This window comes from Brienomyrus brachyistius, chromosome 7 (genome assembly GCF_023856365.1).
Source record: "Brienomyrus brachyistius isolate T26 chromosome 7, BBRACH_0.4, whole genome shotgun sequence".
Taxonomy (NCBI): Eukaryota; Metazoa; Chordata; class Actinopteri; order Osteoglossiformes; family Mormyridae; genus Brienomyrus; species Brienomyrus brachyistius.
In genome coordinates, this window is record NC_064539.1 from 24,513,835 (window position 1) to 24,533,390 (window position 19,556).

Consider the following 19,556-nt stretch of genomic DNA (forward strand, 5'->3'; position numbering starts at 1 on the left):
CTTTAAAATGGTCACCTATATTCCTCTGCACACCCGCACACTAAACAGATGGAAAAATGTCTGCTGTGTGGAATTATTTTAGTTAGCGAAAATGTTAGAAATACATTTGGCAAACATCGTTCTTCTAAAATTTCACGAGAAGGATCTACTAAAAAAACACAACAAACTTGATTGCTCACCTTAGGGCAAGACAGTGAAGAGTATGAAGAGTTTCTGAAAAACTAATTCCAGTAAGGAAGGCTGCAGTACTGCCGAATAACGCTATTCCAGCAGTAATGCAAGTGTTTGATAGCAAAAGAAAATTGAGTGTTGAGAGTGTGAAATCAAAATATAAACATATGTTACTTTATCATAGTACTTTATCATCAGAATTTATCACACTTGATGATCAGCCCTTCTCTGTTTTAAATGTTATAAATAAATAAGATGTATACAGTTATAAAATATAGTTCTCTGGGACTGTTGTGGTATGCCAGAGTCTTTTAAATATTTTTGCAATGTAATTAATTTTTTTAATTTATTTGTATGGAGTGTCCCTTTAAACTTATTTAAATAGAACTTCCCAAATAATCAGTTTTGGTATTGGTGTCAATTTTCGAATAATCAGCTATTGATATTGGCCAGAAATTTTCTTAGCGGTGCATCACTATGTAAAACACCGCTTTCAAATGTATAATTTCACGTTCACACTGACAGTCATTTTACATTGGTAGTGACGAATAATTGTATATGCTTAATGTTCTTATTGATTTTGTAAAACATCAGATTTCTAAATTCCTTACATGCTTTCTCATTTAGGCTGAGGTGTATGTACTAGGCTATGGAGTCTATGTGCACCCCCTCAAACAAAAGGGAATGCGTGACACCCCTGATGTTATCACTTCTCTTTTAAAAATTAAACTGTATAAAACGTATACCATATATGTTCAAATTGATCTTCAAATTACAAAATGAACAGATAAGTGTATGTCATTGTAATCATTGTTTTAGGGATAGATTGGATTTGTAGTAGATAATACTGTGCAGTTTTCTTCCCACTCACCTTCATCCAGAACAATAGCTTCTTTCTTGGCACTGAATTCATGGGAAAAAGGAATCTCACTGTCTCCATTTCCAGGTCAAATGGACAACAGGAGCAAACTGCGCAACCTAGTGGACCTGCGTCTGGCAGGCCTGGACATCACAGACGCCTCGCTCCGCCTTATCATCCGCCACATGCCCCTGTTGGCCCGGCTAGACCTCAGCTACTGCAACCACATCACAGATCAGTCAGTCAACATCCTGACGGCTGCAGGCACAACGACTCGCGATTCTCTGACGGAAATCAACCTGTCAGGTAGGAGGCTATCAGAGAGGCCTCCATCATCAGCGCTCTGCGCTGTATGGGGTGCCTGATTAGGTCCTTACGTAGTACATGTCTGTAATACGTTTGTTCCCTACTCAAAAACACCATCCTGCAGTAAAGAGTTTGTGAGCAGTATTTAGAACATATATAGATTGGATCTTTTTATTTGGTATTCATCATTATCGAAATAAGCTTTTTTATAATGTCACAAAACACTCCGCTTGTCTGTCAACATGACTCAGCCCGGTTACCTACCAAACGTCAGTCAGATACTAGTTGATAGGTCAGTGTTATGTTTCCCCTGTCAATACGCCTTGCTGTCATCACTTTGTTAAAGAGGAAGTATGTGACCGTCTCTACGGTTTGAACATGGTCGTCTGCTCTTTTACACCCTGGTGTATATGCAGACTGCCATGAAAGCAGCTGGTGTGCCTAACTCTCCCTTTGTGATGCACACAGACATGTCCATAACTCTGGGCCCTCCCTTCTCCTTCCGTAGTGTGCAACAGGGTCACGGACCAGTCTCTGGCCTACTTCAAACGTTGTGGGAGCATCTGCCACATCGACCTGCGCTTCTGCAAGCAGGTGACCAGGGAGGGCTGTGAGAGGTTCATAGCAGAAATGAGCGTCAGCGTGCAGTTTGGACTTGTAGAGGAGAAACTCCTGCAGAAGATCAGCTAGTTCTTGCTGGGGCCTTTAGAGACTAATTGTACAGAGGAGACTCGGTGCAACCAGCAGTGTGTTGTTTCCAAAATGAGGTTTGTTTATTTGTTTGTTTTTTCATTTATTTATTGATGTTTTTTTACGTGGGGGATATTTTTGTTTTTGGTCACAGAAAATGAACAATCATTAAAAAGACATTTAAAAAGATGAACATTAAGTTTAAATTGTGTAGGAAAAAGTGAGCGAAATGCAAGCATTTTGTTTTCAGTGCTGAAGTCTCCCCCTCGATACTCAAGGAATTTGCGTGTGATCGTTTGTGCTGCTAAAGCTGGTGAGTTTGTCCATGATGTAATATTAACTGTGTACAGAAGACCGAACTGGACTCTGCTCTGAAAAAAATAGCATGTTTTTATGTTTCCTTTTTAAATTTCTTTTTGTTACAATTGTATCAACATTATCTTGTTTAAAACAGCCACAATGTTTCAGAAACAGAAATGACCAGAGTTGGTCTGTTTATTGTAATTTTTTTTGAAAACTTTGTTTACCAAGTTTTTTTTTGTTACAATGCAAACCTCATGCATTATTCAGAAATATTTTTGTATCAAAGTGTTTCAAGCTCCAGCGTATGCAGTATTGAATGCACTGTCGTCTCGTTTAATTGACAATATTCAATCTGCATCGTTGTTTTCCTTGGGCTGACTTTAAATTGTACTTAAGAGTGATGCCTGTAGTAGCTGGTTCCCATGGAGGTGTTGCGTATTAATTTATGCCGTGTTGTTTTATCTGACGTGGGTGTTCCGATTTACCAGTACAGAGGTACTTCACCTTTTTCAAATTACTATGTATTACTCAGTCTATTTCAATGTGTTTATACCTGGGGAATCTGGGGGGTGGGGGGAAGACGATTTGCACTGTTTGACATGAATAAATATAACTATTTTTTTCCAAGGTTTATCAGATATTTATATGGGGAGGTTTGCCGGGTTGTTCTTGTTAGGGGCCTTGGTCATTCAGAAATGTTGGCATAACACACAGCAGCTTAGCGTAGAATGGCTAACTTGTTTTAAAAACCTTTTTTTAATATAAACTTTATTTGTGCCCCAGTATTGTCTTGCATGCTTTTTTGCAAGAATTCATGGCATCCCTTAAAGAATGCTAACCGTAAGTGTCATGCAGTGTAAGGTGTTGATGTTGGAATATGTTACACAGAGTATATCTTAAAATGTTAATGTTTTTTTTCCGCGGGGGGTGGGGGGGGGGGGAGGGCTGGGGTGCTGTATGTCAGTGGGAAGTCATATGGTGATGACACCTATGTATGTTAGCTCTGCATAATATCTATACCCTGGAAAAAAATTAATATTTCACAAATTTCAGTCTGTGAAGTATCTCTCCAGTGAAATACCTGAATAAGACAATCTAAAGATAATTAGGCAATAAAGAATTTGGAACCACCTGGAGCATCCATAATAGTAAAAACAGCAAGAGCTACATCTGTCCTCAAAGCTTAAGGTGACCTAATTATGTATGTTTTTTTCCAAATATGTCTTTCTCTTTGTGAGCAATCGTTTACTTTGGGAAAAACTAACGTCTGAGTCCTTGATCTGAGCAGAATTCTATGCAGTATGTCAACTTTAAACAAGCTCTACTTTGTTTAAAAAGTTATATATACATACATCCTTTATTTTAAACAAAGGCTCAATAAGTCATGTTGTGTCAAAGTAATTGATGTTAAAATACATAAGTCATATTTAAATACAAAGTATTTTTTTTTTTAAGTCAAGGCTTTAACAGAATGCTGTGTACATGTGTTGCCATCGATATTGTTGCATGTGGTACGGGTACATGGGAAAAGCAGTGGGAGCCACACAGGGCCTGTCTGAACCCCGTCCAGCCCACTTTCCCCAAGTGACTACACTTCCCAGAACAAGGTGTCCCCGGAGTCTGACCCGAATCAGGAGACCGTCTGGCAGATGACAAGCCTGGTGGCGCAGGTGTACAATGAAGGATCTTTGTGCAAGTGCTTATTTTGGACAGTATTACCCACCCCCATGGCAGGGTTGACGGACCAGCACACGGACGTCTGTCACTTCCACCCCTCACCTCCCCAGCCAAAGCTGGCCACATGAAGCGGGGAAAAACTCCAGTCTTTAGCCTCTTTGCGAGGTTGGTGCTCTTCACCCAGCAGGAATTTAAGCCCCCTTCAGAGTCAAGCGGGAGCTGGGCGGCATGGGACAGGCTTAGGCAGCCTGAGAGAACTCTGGATCACATCCCTAGGTCATCAGCTGCGCAGAACCTCTCTTGTGCTTCGATAACTAAAATACTGAATAAGACCACTCCCACTTAGTAATCATCTGGGTCTGTTTTGTATGATATTGAGGCAGGAAAATCTTAATTTGTTTTTTGAGTGTAAAGTGCAGCAGTTTTGTCACACTGTCTGAATCGCGGCCAACTGAACACAAAACGGTGTCATGGTCAAACAGGGGCGAGAGGAAGCCAGAGGGGCATCTGCCGATGAACAGAGTGTAAGGCTGACTTCCCGTCCACGTGCAACAACAAATCAGACCACAAGACACCTGTTCTGCTGTGCCACCACAGAGTGGTGCTCTCTTTGTAAGTTATGGTGATTTTTTATTTTTTTTATTTGTGTGTGAATGAGGACAACATACTGTAATTTAGTCAAGTTACTGTATATTTATTAAAGTCTTTTTTTTTATTTTTAAAATTACCAAAATAAAAAGTTCAACATTCCAAAATACAAAGACCAGATCTTCACGACACTGTTTGCTCAAAGTACACCCTTCAGGGGGATCGGTGGGGAGGGGGGCCGGTCCCGAGCCGCGACACGCGCTCTGTGACTAGTTGCCTGTGAGTGACATCTTTGAGAAGATAGCAGCATCAGTTGTCTTGTATTCTATATACAGACATACATAAGTACACAGTGCTTTTTATAGTTGTCCATGTGTAACTGTTGGATGTTAGTTTCAAATTAAGGAGGGGGGGGGGGGAACTGCGACAATCTAAACTTCGGTTAAGACAAGCAACGTGGACTTTTGAAGACTGATGTAAGCCCTGATGTCTAGTGAGAGACACCAGATCAAATCCGCAATATTCTCTAACCACTGAGCAGTACAGTTTAACTCAATGGCAGGCTAATCAGAATAACACTCAAAATAGGTTCTGGACATTCTTATTAAATGGAAAAAATATACATAGTGCACATCTCTAATGATACGAATAATGATATGCAATTTTACAGCAATATACTTTATATAATTATGCAAATTCTATGCATGATCAAACAACTTAGAGCTCTGATTAGTTCATTAAAGATTTTAAAGAAAACTAAACATATCTACTGCAAATATAATACATCTGAAGGTTCTCTCAACTCCAAAAATAAACTTTCTTTTTTTTTTACATGCTTGAACAAATCACTTGAGAACTCTTGGAATTGATCAATTTCAAAAGAAAATCCATATAAATATTTCTGCTAATATCAAAACAAATGCACAGTCACAAAATACCTTGCACCAGGAGGCAGAAAAGTCTATATTTAGCACCTGTTCTCTCTTTCTTCCATACTTCCTTTAAAAAAAAACTAACAATGAGGCTGGTGGAAAGCACAAGAGAGCTATGCTATTGCTACAACGGAATAACAGTACGGCATGGCTGTCACTATCACTTTCTGCCTGGCATCTAATATATTTGTTGAGGAATATTCAGCTTTCAAAAGACCACATGTGGGTGGAATCGTTTTGCTGTCAATCACAGATTGATCCTGCTTCTCATTGGCTTAAACCAGGCATTGACTGACAGCAAAATAATCCCACTCACCATAGCTTCTGAAATCTCATTTCTCCTACTATTGCCCAGCAATGTAGACTGGACCTCATTTGAGTCCCAGGACACAAAGTCCCCCATTTAATTGCTATCGATCACTTCACCAGGGTGAGAAGCCTTGTTCTAAACACAAAAAAATACAAAAAAAGTTGAGGGTGAAAGTGAATCACTGGGGTTTTCCCCAACATCAAGACAAAGCTCCTCTCTCGCTTCTCTCACTGTGAGTAACTGATCAGCCACACCACCCACGAGGAGAGCATTACACTCTCATAACCAGCCTGTCTAACATGTTGGGACAACAGTGCAGTGGAACCATGACCCAACTGTTCATGCATGTCGGCCATATTTGGTTTAGATTCCTCTTTCCGGCCTCTGCTCCCCAACAGGAGAGACCTGTAGACCTGTACAGTGTAACATTCCAGAAAGACACAGACTTAAACACCTGACGTAGATGCACACACATCCGTAGTTTGGCACAGAGGTCACACCCCAGCCTCTGAACAGTAGCTGGTCTTCGGTCAGTAAGTGCAGCAGCTCATGTGGTGAGATTTGGGAGGGGTGATAGAGCTACATGTACATTTAAATATCTTTACATTCCGATGTAAAAACAGTGAGCTCAGAAATGCAGCATGGTGCCATCCCTTTAAATAAAAATACATAAATATAATAAATACAAAATAATCACACCCACAGTTATGAACACAGACTAAACCAAGACTAGAAGTCATGGCAGACTCTCCCACAGAGGCAGGGTGCATGGACTCGAGGCGTGAGATCCCACATCAGTTCCTGCCCGTGATGGGAGTTGCGGCCTAATCCATTATCGCCCCGGTTTTCCACACCCGGGTCTGCAGCAATAATTGAGAAATTTAAAGCAGACCGAGTCACACCGCTGCTGTGGGAAAAGGAGGGAGAGGAAGCTGGGTTTAAAAAAAAAACAAAACTGAAAAACAGGGAGATGGGGCCTGTTTGCCAACGTGGAGCCACGACTGTCCAGAGGAAACAGAAGTGGAAGCTGTCAGGAGGCTAGCAAGGTACCAGTAAGGGGGCGTGGGGGTGGAGCTAGGCCTTGAAGACATGTACAGCGCGCACCACATACTGCCTGCAGATGGGGCACTCGCTCATACGCTTGCCGCATTTGGTGCAGGTAACCATGTGACCACACTCCAGCAGCACGCAGTCGATCATAGCGTCCATGCAGATGCGGCACAGGCTGTCATCCTGGCTGGCCAGCTGTGGTTTGGTCCCACCTGGAAAAGAAGGATCAGTGGTGTTAGGCTAGCAGTCACACACATAGCAGCGCAGGTCACGTGATCAAGACAAATGTGACCCTGACAAATGTGAGATGAAGAATATCGATCTGCAGCCTTGTTCTTAGACGCTATTGTGATGACCGTAATAACTACCAACACCACAGACAGCTGCCAACACAGGAGGTGGTTTAGGGGAACCAGAAGTGGTTTTAGCAAAACGATAAGTGCCATGAATTATATGCAAGATCCCTCCTGCCACTTCCACAACCAAAACTCATTTAAAATTGGATCCTTGGGCGATAAAAAGTCATCTGTGTTTATTACGGTCCACAAGCACCATGTTGGAGACTAAGCAGTAGTTTGAGGGTGCTTCAAAAAGCCAATTACAAACTGCAGAGCTTGCAAGTTACATGCAGCGCCTTGCCGCCTATCCGACTCTGTGCCTATCCGGCATGCAGGCCGGGAGAGAGTTTCTGAAGGGTACTCCTGCTCAGAGAGTCTCCTTGGACCGTGCTTAGAAAAATGGAGGCATTCAGACGGCCACGTGCTGAAGCCGCGATCATTTCAACGGCCAATGAAACGGCAAGGCTAGGAGGATCGTGCCGGGCTCCATTCACGGAGCTCAACACAAGTGAACAGGCGTGCCACACACAGCACGAGTAACAGCTAAATAAATACACTGTCAATTGGGCATGAGTGGGAGGGAGAGCAGAGAACGGGGGGGGGGGGGGGGGGGGGGACACAACGCTGAAATTCTCAGCGTGAACCTCCATGACTCATCGTGTGCCTTGTACGCCAATACACACGGCGACGAGGAATGATGTCATAGCGAGAGTATGCACTATTAACAGCATTGCATACCGCATACTGCACATCTTAATAAGCGCATACTTATTAAGCACCTACAGATTATTGTAGCATGGATGTATGCTGCCTTACAGACGTTTCCTCGTGTACCATAATGCATGTATTACTTGTGCACATTTACAGACAGGCATGCAGAAGATAACGACAACATCTGGGCAAGTTTCCACAAGACGACGGTAAATGCCGCAGCACATGCGATGGCTTCCCAGGGGCTTACCTACAATTGCAGCAGTGCAGAGAGAGGAGGGAAATGCTACTACTGTTTGGGAGAAGGAGTGAAGTCATCGTGTGAGTCACCCCACCTTGAACTGCTCTTAAAATCCAGCCGGTACCAAAGACAAACTTGCTGACATTTTTTGAAAGGCAATGTTTAAAAATCTCTACAACAAAAGGTCTTTTCAGATGTTGATGTGGATTTTAAGAATAATCACCAGTAGCCTAGACATGGCTTACCTGCACTCATGCCATGACTGACATTCTCCACTGGGGGGGGGGGGGGGGGACAATAGAGGTTTGGTTAGTGATGATCTATGCTCTTGATAAAGCTTTAATTAGGAACATCTACACACTCTACTTTAGAAATCCCAGCAGAAGGTGGAAATTAGTAATAATCCGTGCACTGTGAAAATGGGTCACATTATACCAGACAGCAACAGAAGCAATCTCTGTAGTTAAGAAAGGGGAGAACAGGGTGTTCAGGGTGATTAATGCATGATGAATAAAGTGCGATTAATGATGCCTGATAATTGGAGCTAGATGGACCTAGCAGTGATTGGAATAATCAGTATAGGACAGTACATGTGGCATAATTCCTCCCACTGATATAGGACCAGCCAATGAGAACATGCAATTTGGTGGGTGGGCGGGGCCTCTCACTGGACTTCCTGTTGTGCTCAGCCTCGCGGTACAGCCGGCCCACGCGCTCCATCAGCTCCCACTTCTCGCAGCAGCCAGAGTAGCTGACGAAGTTGCAGGCCAGGATCTCTTTGAGCTGCCGGACCGTCAGGCCCTCAATGTCCTGCTCACTGGAGAGGTCCGAAAGAGAGGCTTGCGGGCGCTTGCGGCCCAGGGGGCTAGCCTGTTGGGGCTGGGGCAGGGTCGAGAAGGGGGTGGCAGCAGCATGTGATCATGGTCTAAAAAAAAAACACGTATCGCTCACACTACAATCAACTCCAGAAATAATGGCACCCCTCAAAGAAGTGAACAAAAACATTAATTTAAATTTAGATAATACGTACAATCATTCTAATATTCCAGAAATGTTCTTTGGCCATTTCCTGTTTCACTGGGGTATATATATGAGGTAACACACAGGAAAAATCCTTTTCTCATCCATCAACATGGATAAAATGAGGCATTACCAGTAAGCACAATCAGGGCCATAATAAAGAAGTGAAAAGCATGGACCTGCTGAAAATATTCCAGGAAGGGGATGCATCTGCACATTGCTCCCATGAACAGTGAGCAGGATGCTAAGAGAAGCAAGGAGGCTGGTCACAGTTTCACAACTGCGGAGTTTAGGTGAATCTTAGGGATTCACTGTCAACCGTGAGATGACACCTCCATGACCAGAAGCTGTATTGATGAGTGGCACTAAAGAAGCCTCTTCTGGGGCCAAGACACAAACCACAGCATCTAAACTTTGCTAAACAACACTGGAGATATAACTGCAATCATGTGTTGTGTTCCGATAAGACAAAAATTCAGGATTTTGGCCGTGCACACCATCGCCATGTGTGGTGGAAAAGGGGGACTGCATACGTAACAGGGCACCTCATACCCACGATTAAATATGGTGGTGGCTCTTTAATGCTTTGGGGCTGTTTCGCTGCCAGGGGTCCAAGGGCTGTTGTTAAGGTCAGTGGCATAATGAATTCCAGTAAATACCAGACCATTTTTTGCCGAAAATCTGGTTGAGAAGGTTGAAACTGGGCCGTGGTTGGGTCTTCCGACAAGACAACAATCCAAAACTCGCATGGAAGTCACAAGAGAGAGACCCCAAGAATCTCCATGAGTTGGAAAAGTTTTGCATGGAAGAACGGTCCCGGTCTTGATATTCTCGCCAGGGGAGGCTCCACTAAATACTGACATCTGGGGGAGGGGGGGGGCAATATTTTTATGGAAAATGGTGTTACTAAAAAGGAAAATTTTATTTTGTTCCAAATTGTTTAAGCACAAAATCTCATTCATTGCATTTGTGGTTCCTTTTATAGAGTAATTTTTACCATTTTTCAGGAATATTTCTGGAGTTGACTGCACTGTATATACTGGGAATGGTCAACTTTACCTGAGAAGGGCTGTTGTGTAATGCAGGGTTTTGCTGAAAATCCCTAATTAAAATATAAATTAGAGGACTGATTGGCTGACGAGTTCTCACACCTGAGTTTGAACAGCTATCCTGAACGTTATCCCAAAATACCGCATATGCACTTGCCCTTTCTGGATATGATTGGCCAGCCCTGGTATATACAATGGTATATACAATGGTATATACAATGATGCAAAGCAACCATTTATTCAATACAGGGTTACGAGACAACTGGAGTGCCCAGAGGACCCTGGTACGACACAGGGAGAAGACCTCCCACACAGAGCATAGGTGTGATTAGAACCCACAACCCTAAATGTGTGAGGACACAGCGCTACCCAATGTGCACCTGGGCGACCCATAATATGCAGGATATGAGAAGCAGAAAGAATATTTAATTGTTTAATTATAACCCTCGACATAATCCCTAAATGAAATTTTCATCTACTTACCTGCCGCTCCCTGCCACCTGGTCCCACATTGACGAGGGAGAGCGAGGTACCACCATCTCCCTCACCCTGCAAATGGGCAGAACACAAAGCAAAAGAATTGGGTCGTTATATTCAGCCCTGGTCCGGAGAGTCGGGCTGCTCACACAGCACATGTTCATTAACAACTGAAGGGAAGCACAAGGGCAGCTATGCAAACCAGCAGGATTAAACTCCCGTGGTGTAGATGTTAGCGAGCCTGCTTTGCCATCCATGTGGGGGACTCTGCCCGCCACTGCCGGCTCGCATACCCTGCATTCGGAGCGACGCACTCACTAAGCTGCTCCCCCGGGCCCAGCAAGACGTGCTCGCTCCTCTGGACGGTAAGCCCAGAGCGTACGACAGGCACCAGCCCCTAATCGGGAGGACAATGCCCGCCTAGAGCACTCAGCCTTATGCCACCATCATCCGCTCACTCTGTCCTTGAGCAGGAGCCCGAATATCCATTTTTTCCCATTTCATTGTCCTCATGGTATCAAATTGTTTAAGCTGAATTCTAGCAGGACATTTTTACCACTTGTCTAAAGAGCCCATTTTGCTCCAAGTGAACAACATATAATTTGATTATGATTAGAGACAGACAGAAGGCCTTCACTCTCAAGCACAATGCAAGTGAACAGCTAACACTCGTCTGATGCAGCACAAGCTTACGATGGCTGCTTCTGTCCCGGATCCCTGCAGACTGCAGTGTTAGCATGCATTTTACACACACACACACACACATTTGTATTCATATCTTTGTGGGGAATGTTCATTCATTTCTATGGGAAAAATCCCAATTACAAAAATGACTTAAGCATAAGTAACCGAACAAAAGGAAAACTAAAAATGCCCGAAGACTTTTTGACTGAATGCACAGATTTTTATAAAATTGAGTTTGCCCTTGTGGGGACCAAAAATGTCCCCACAAGGTCATAATACCAGGTTTTTATGATATTGGGGGACATCTGGTCTCCAGAATGTAATATCCCCTCATACCTGCCCCCCCCCCACACACAGACACTGCCTAGCAGCTTCTAATGAGTCCCCATCACCCTAATGACAACCCAGGACCCCCCCCCTCAAAGTGAGCAATACCAGAGGTCCTGATGGAGCGACATTCCCAGCATGCACTGCTGAGAATAACAGGGCGGCTCTCAGCAGTTTTCCTCCAGCTGCCAATCAAACCGGCATATCGCGCAGTCAGTCTTGAGCCCCCTCTTTGTAACAACAAAAGGGGATTTAAATAAATCTGGAGGCAGAACATTCTTCTCTCTGTGTGGCAGCAGAGCTTATTCTTCGGGGAATTAGACAGGGAACCGTAAGGGGGGAGGTTTAAAAAAACAGCAGCTGAAGGCTTCCATCATCAGAAGCTGGGGTCCACTGCCATTCACATCACTGTAAGGTACTAGGGTTCTCTTACTAACAGTAAACAATAGTGCACACCTGTAAGCTCCTTGTCCTTCACATCAAAGCACAATGGTCCAATCAGGATTTATTGCTCGGAAGGTCAAAGGTCACCCCTGAATCCCACCCACCTTGCTCTCTCTCCTCTGACGGCTGTTCCAGTGGCTCCGAGTGAGCGTACTGTCCCGAGATGGAATCCCATCTTACCTGCTGATTGGTCCCTGAGCTGTCAGTCCCGCTGAGTGGGTCTCCCTGAGGGGCGGAGAGCGCCGATGTTTCAAAGGTGCGAGGAGGCGGGACATGGAAGGCTTGTAAGTGTGAGCTGCTGGTGTTGGCATCATCATCATCATCATCATCATCATCATCATCATCATCTTCTTCATCATCATCTTCCTCATCCTCATCATCATCCTCCTCTTCCTCGTCCTCTTCCTCGTCCTCCTCACCACACAGCGCCCTCTGGTGGCAGAGCACCAGGTCGACCAGGTCCTCCTTCTCGCGGCAGGTGTCGGTGGGGACGTCATGCAGCAGCAGGTACTGCCGCAGGTCCTTGACGCGCAGCTGCATAAGCTGCGGCCGCTGGAAAGCGGTGCCGTGCAGCAAGTGGCAGCTGGCACACCTGTGCAGGTTCTCCTGCAGTGCAGAGCACAGGGAACAGAAGCTCTTCTTGCAGTCACTGCAGATGTGCTAGAAAGAGAGTGAGAGGAACAGAAGGAAACCAAGAATTTAAAAAGCCCACCTTGTTGTTTTCAATCACTATTTTTACTTAAGAGACATGCTTGTGTGGTGGCTGCATCTTCAGCTTATTCTTCAGCCAGAAGACAAGGCTCAGGGTTGCCAAGTGCCCCCCCCCCCCCCACATCATAAACCATCCACTTCCCATAACCTTCATCCCACTAAAAGGCCTTCTTAAATCATCGTCAGCCAACAGCAACTAGGGTTACAAAGGGCCGGATTCTGGAAACTTTCCACTCCATGGGAAGTTCAATGGGTAATTTTGGAAATATTACAAGTTGGAGACTTTCCCAAGGAATTAATGGGAATATAGGGGAATTAATGTGAAAATTCCCAGAATATTGCAACCCTAACAGCAACTCAGCCGTCTGCTGCTCTGAGGCACCAACTTGGGAGGTGACTGGTCCCACACTGTGGGCCAGCCCAGGGTTTAAAGCACTGAACCACAACCGTGAGGGGCTGAGAGGGGCTGATCTATCCTTTCTCACCACCAGTGGTAGAAAGGTGCCTTCGAAGCTCACTATTGGCATGACTGCTCTGTCAATCAAGCGAAAGGGAGCCAATAAGGTGACTAGTGGGAAGTGCCTGACAGCATATGACCATCCCACTCAGTGCAGACTCTCATTCATCCCATCACTGCAAGCAAGCAGGCCACATGGATCAAGTAAGGTGGGCTTTTCCCACTGGGCAGCTGCTACAGTGGCAGTTGTTGTTTACGTCTGTACATTTATTCACGTACGGGTCTCGCACTCACGTCTCCCCGGACGACATTAAGACCATTAGCACAAATGAGTGATATTCTCGCCTCACACCGCCTGCCAGGAAGATCAGCACTCGGCTGCAATTGCAGTTCGGATAATAAGCTAATAAAGGGAGACGTGTTTGTTTTGGTTCCCGAGCCAAAACTGCGCCACGTCTCGGCCCCGACAGCCGGTGGGTAGCTCCGGAGAGTATCACGTCCCCCCCACCCCGGGTGGCACGATGAAGGCGCTTTTTAAATTAAGTGGTTTAAACACAGCATCTGGACTTCCCCAAACTGCCAGTCATGTGACGGCCTCCCCGCTAACCAAGATCACAGTGCTGGCTGAGTGCTGAAGGTCAGACACGACCCCCACCCCCGACTCCCACGCCAAATGAATCCTCTCCCAGCAGCAGGAAAGGGTCCGTGCCATCTCTGCTGGCTAGCCAATCAGGACACAGAAGAGACGCTGGCGTACAGTTCCGGAATGGATTCATTTCCATTCCTTGATGCAACATTCAGGAATGGAATCATTCTTGCCTTTTTGAATCATGTTCTAAGTAGCATGAACGTAATCTCTGATAATACTGCACCTTCTCCACCGTACCGCTTTCTAGCTCCAGACTCCAGTACATTGTTCTGCCCTCTTTACAAATATCCCTTGGGGCAACCATTTCACTGTAACAACTTTTCAAAGGAAATTTAGTACAAATAAACAACGCCATCCAATCAGAAAAGATCCGGCAAGCCGACGGACTGTCACTGCTCACCTTCCTCCTAAAGACGGAGAATTCCAGGCCACAGGCCTTGCAGGTGGGTCCCAGGGGCCCGGAGGCAGCAGGCGGGTAGGTGGAGTATGCAGCACTGGGGGCAAAGCGGAAGGGTCCCGCCCCAGCTCCGAAGCCTGGCTGCTGGCCATGGACCGCCCCGGCACCCATCACCTCGTTCAGCAGGCCACAGCATGACGCCCACACAGAGGAGGCCCCGGCCTGCATGGGGGGGGGTGGAAGTGGGGGGGGCACAGCTTTACACCATCATCCGATTTGACATCACCAATATCACGTAAGTGTGGCTGCTGTGTCTTGCCTTCTCGCTTGTTATTTTCACCCCCCCGTTCATTAGATTACATTCCCCAGCTTCCCGACAGCCTCGAAAGCCAATTTTTGGTCTTGGAACTACTAAGGAGTAACTTAAATTTTTATCTGAGACTGATGCCTGGCCTGGCAGAGGCTGTGATAAGATAAATCTATCGTATAATGATATTTCCACGTGACGACTTGTCAGGGACGTGCCCCCGTTTGCTCTGATCTGATCGAAGGGGAGCTGGGAATCATGCACTTTTCTTGTTGCACCCCCTGCTCTCTTCTACCCACCCCAATCTCCCCCCACACCCAATGCGTTGTAGAGATGCGCGACGAGGCCGGGCCACTCCCTCTCCACCCGCGGCGGGCATTTGACAAATGTATCATGTGGCATCATTCTTTAAAAGGGTTTTTTTAGTACAGTAGTCATTAAACTTTTAGTAGACGTCCCGAAGCGAATAACGGAAGCACCGTTTCGGGAGTAACACTGAAGACCTCTGATCAGCTCAGTTTCCTCCTGAGAGACCAGCGCCGAGGGCATTATAAGCAGGTGGCCAGACACAAGACCACAAACACAATTTAATGCTGATTTTCATCCAGGCAATGAGTTTACGACTCATTCAAAAAGGTTAATAATGGAAAATATTCCAGACAGTGGGGGGAAATACAGCAAAACGCAGCTGTCTTTTGTGCTGTACTGTAATTACTTGTTCCTGTTGATGAATAAATTCTTTCGGTAATTAGGGCTGATTGAATTCACAGGCGGGAAGACTGAGCACGCGGCGCGCGATTTCCGCAACTCTGGGACAGAACCAGTCGCATGTCAGACGGGATAAAATGCAGAAGAACCCAAACATCAGTCAGTCAGTCAGCCGCACACTTAACCACCACTGAGAGTTTTCTGGAAAGGAGACACGCAGCGGATGCGTCTGAGCACCCACAGGACACTTGAGAGCGAGCCTGGGCTGTGTGTTCCTCCTCCTCCTCCTCCTCCTCCTCCTCCTCGTCTCTTGCCCGCCGTGGCGTGTCTAGCGGCTAGCCGCTTCACTGGCGACGCCTTGTCCCCCCCCGCCCCAGCGTAAACGGCCCCAGAAGGCAGACAGTGAAGAGCTGAGATCACACAGAGCCAACTGTGCAATTCCAGAGGCAAACATAATATTAAACATTGATTTAAAAAGCAATTGTTTATGAGGATGACCAACTCGTTCCTCTCAGACAAACAAATTTTGTTTTTAAAAATAAATAAATAAAAAGCAACCTGTTGACAGGGGGAGTGTTTTTATTTACATTATATATATTAAATATAGGGGGCGGCATGGTGGTGCAGTGGTTAGCACTGTTGCCTCACACCTCTGGGACCCAGGTTCGAATCTCCGCCTGGGTCACATGTGTGTGGAGTTTGCATGTTCTCCCCATGTCGTTGTGGGGTTTCCTCCGGGTACTCCGGTTTCCCCCCACAGTCCAAAAATTGGAGGCTAATTGGAGTTGCTAAATTGCCCGTAGGTGTGCATGCGTGTGTGAATGGTGTGTGAGTGTGCCCTGCGATGGGCTGGCCCCCCATCCTGGGTTGTTCCCTGCCTCGTGCCCATTGCTTCCGGGATAGGCTCCGGACCCCCCGCGACCCAGTAGGATAAGCGGTTTGGAAAATGGATGGATATTAAATATATATTATCGCAGAGTCAGGCCAGCCAGCCCCTGGCAGAATTTGGCCCGACGATGGCATCAATCTGCCAGCCAAAGGATTTGGAGCAACGCCCTTCCAGTCACTAACAATATCAACATGTCAAACCCACCCATTCAAAAATGCCAGGACTCTGCTCTCGGCCCATGGGACAGTTCAGAAGCTGATGTTTCTGGACACTTTATAGAGAGCAGTTCCACCTCATGGTACCAAGAAGACAGCAAGGTCTAATAAAAATGATTAATGAACTGGGCTAAATGATAGACGATCAGCTTCTTATATTATGGCAATTGAATTTAATTCCTGCTCTTCAGCTCCATGTGGGATATTAAAAATCGGACTGGTGTTTTAATTTGGTTTCTAAACCAGTCACCTATCTGATACATTATCCAGCTTCTCAATATAAATCTAATATGACAGAAGTTCTGATACTCAAGAAAAGGAAAAAACAGGCTGCTGACAGGACATGCAATGGATCATCCATCCATCCATCCATCCATCATTCTTCCAGCCACTTAGTCCGGTCAGGTTGGTGGAGCTGATCACATGCAATGCAAGGCAGAGGTCGAAGGTCCCCCCCGGACCAGATGAAAGTCACACTATGGGCAATTTAGAGACGCAAATCATTGTCAGTGCATGTACTTGGACTGCAGGGGAACTAAAGTAAGGAGTCAGACAGCATCCAGGGGAAATCCACACAACATGGACAGAGACAGGATTCGAACCCCCAACCCTGAAGGTGTCCCTGTGCCGGTATGTGACTAGACTTTTCAATCTTTTCAAATTTGAAATATTTCAATATTTCAAATTCATATTTAACCACTAAATCCTAGCAACGAATCTTTTACTATAAAGAAAAAAATACTGAAACAAAATAATATATTTTAAAAGTAGCATTATTGATCAAAGATTTTTTTGAACCGATGTTAACATATTAGATAATTAATGATCACGGCATGATTCGGCTGAGTTTACATTTAAGGGGATATTCATTCAACGAAACTCATTAACTTTGTTTGCTACGTTTCCGCTACCAACGGCACATCACATACTCTTGCCTAGAGGGGAGTTTACTGCTTGAAGTGCATTTCTTCAAAGTGCAGCACCAAATATATAATTCACTGTAACATCTATAACATTACCCTAAATGTCTGAGAATGCATCTTCCAAAAACCGGTTGTCCGCGATGCATGGGACGTGAGATATTGGAGGTGGCAGATATCATGAATGATAATGAAAATGCAAAACACGCTTCTGTATAACAGACATAATAATTCGCCATTGTCACATATGATTGTTTTCACTCTTCCAGATGATGGGCTCAGCGCTGGTCTTCGGCGTTAGTCTGGATGCTCTGAAATGTAGCTTCAAGGCATTTGGTTCAAATGACGAAGCATGTTATAAAGTTAAACCAATCACAAATTTAGTTATATGGTTTTCTTTTTCTTGTTGAGCTAGTCAATGGCAGCTATGAACTACTGTCACGTACCTCTTATTTATAATGCTGGTACAACGCCAACCGTTTTACTGTTTAATCGAAATCCTGTGTCTCTTGATGCACAAATATATAACAAAATAACTATGAAGTTATCCCTGCCTGACAATTTTGCTACTTTGATTTTATTTTTAATAACGCCAATAAATACTAAAACTTTGTATCAAATCATATGCTAAAAGTTATGAATGTCGTCAAACCTGGACTAACAAGAACTATTAATTTTAATGATCATGACTACTGTTTAAGAGAAATAACCTTGTACATTTAAACATTGTAAAACACAAAATATGTAATACAGAAAAGATATTTTCTCTCTGACTAGGGAGATTACGATGACGTTTAGATTTTCTGTGGTATAAATTACCAATATTAGCACGTTAATTTAGCACAAAAGCTAGTCAACTTGTCTTCAGATTATAATGATCTTTAAAACGTTTCGTTTTATACATCACTGGATCGACCAATGCAAACGCCGTGCGACGCAACAGAACCTTTACTCCATAAATAGGGCACATAAATATTTCAGTCCTTGCAGTATAACTGCCGGTATAAAATAAAACTGAAAAAGCACATTGTCGAGTGAATGGCCAACTAAAAAACTTGATATACAATTTCATTAAATATTGTCTTAATAATAAGCAAGCCAGCAGAAAGGAATGCCTTACTGGGAGGCTGGAAATACCCTACACTGCAATTTACATTACTAAGTAATTAAGATAAAACAAAATAAGCATCGCTTAACTCTTGTTAACGCATTTCAGCTGGAAATCCAAACGAAAGTTGAAATCAAGTGTTAGCAGCAGCAGCAACAAACATTCAATCAAAGTGACAGGGGAATACTATACCTTCATGGCAACTCCCGGTCGCGGAATTCACCAAAAATTATGAAGAGGATAACCCATTACACGAACACCACGGATCACTCCATTACGTCTTCGTTTTCCGTCACTCTCGATGATTTTGTAGAAGGACCGCAGCGTAATTGGCAAGAAGCCCACCAATCAGAGAAAGAGCAGAGGCACGGTTATCTTTAGAAGCCAATCACTGTCAGAATAGGTAATGAGGGGGGCGTTTACTTTTGCCATCGCGGTGCCGAGTGTGGGCTGGTGGGCATGTGTGGAGAGGGTTGTACGCATCTCCGAGTGCACATACAGTGCTTCTTGCGCGGTATGTGGTTTCATAGTGGGTTACTTTGAGATGTGATTTTTGCACATGTCCACGAGAATGAAACTTGAGCAACTGGCTATTTTGTCACCGCTGTCTGGTTAATTTATGAAGCGTGTCTCAATCTGTGGAAATGTGACCTGATTCCTACACATCTATAAATTGTATGGCGAAATGCCATACACTGGATTAATAGGTGAATTGTTCGTTTAATAATTCGATGAACCAATTGCATGCCTATGAATGCGCCGTATCAATGAGCGGATGGCTAAATACCTAAGTACATGCATCTGAAAGCGGATTGGGAAACAATGACATCATCGGCTCAAGTTTTCAGCTGGTTACTACCTACCCGCAGCTGCAAGCCGAGCTGCGCCGGTGTTCCCTTCTCGACGTGCGGCACTTGTGCAATACACGTGCACGAGCAGCAGTCGTGTGAATTAAAACAACACGTTTAAGGCACTAAATAGGTGATCGTAAGGGTACCTGCAGATAGTGAAAGTGCCA

General features: G+C 44.7%; 2 protein-coding genes across 10 annotated transcripts in view; one reads left to right on the top strand and one right to left on the bottom strand.

Annotated features, from left to right (window-relative positions):
• The window catches only part of LOC125745776 (lysine-specific demethylase 2B), a 48,153-nt gene extending 45,042 nt beyond the window's left edge, over positions 1-3,111 (top strand). For all 7 annotated transcript variants that reach the window (XM_049018967.1, XM_049018968.1, XM_049018969.1 and 4 more), the window contains 2 exons: positions 1,118-1,336; positions 1,845-3,111. In XM_049018967.1, coding sequence (XP_048874924.1) covers positions 1,118-1,336; positions 1,845-2,026 — 401 coding nt within the window. In that variant the 3' untranslated portion in view covers positions 2,027-3,111. The remainder of the gene's footprint in view (positions 1-1,117; positions 1,337-1,844) is intronic.
• A 2,187-nt stretch (positions 3,112-5,298) lies between these two features.
• rnf34b (ring finger protein 34b) lies at positions 5,299-18,888 on the bottom strand. Of its 3 annotated transcripts, none has more exons than XM_049018980.1 (8): positions 18,731-18,888; positions 14,395-14,613; positions 12,358-12,837; positions 10,729-10,794; positions 8,845-9,055; positions 8,422-8,451; positions 8,186-8,227; positions 5,299-7,098 (listed from the first exon to the last, which is right to left on the bottom strand). In XM_049018980.1, the coding sequence occupies exons 1-8, from the start codon at positions 18,734-18,736 to the stop codon at positions 6,911-6,913; spliced, it is 1,242 nt and encodes a 413-aa protein (XP_048874937.1). In that variant the 5' UTR covers positions 18,737-18,888; the 3' UTR covers positions 5,299-6,910. The 3 variants fall into 3 exon arrangements, with proteins under 3 accessions (XP_048874937.1, XP_048874936.1, XP_048874938.1); XM_049018979.1 differs by having other exon boundaries at positions 8,767-9,055; XM_049018981.1 differs by lacking the exons at positions 8,186-8,227; positions 8,422-8,451.
• Between the last annotated feature and the right edge of the window lie 668 nt (positions 18,889-19,556).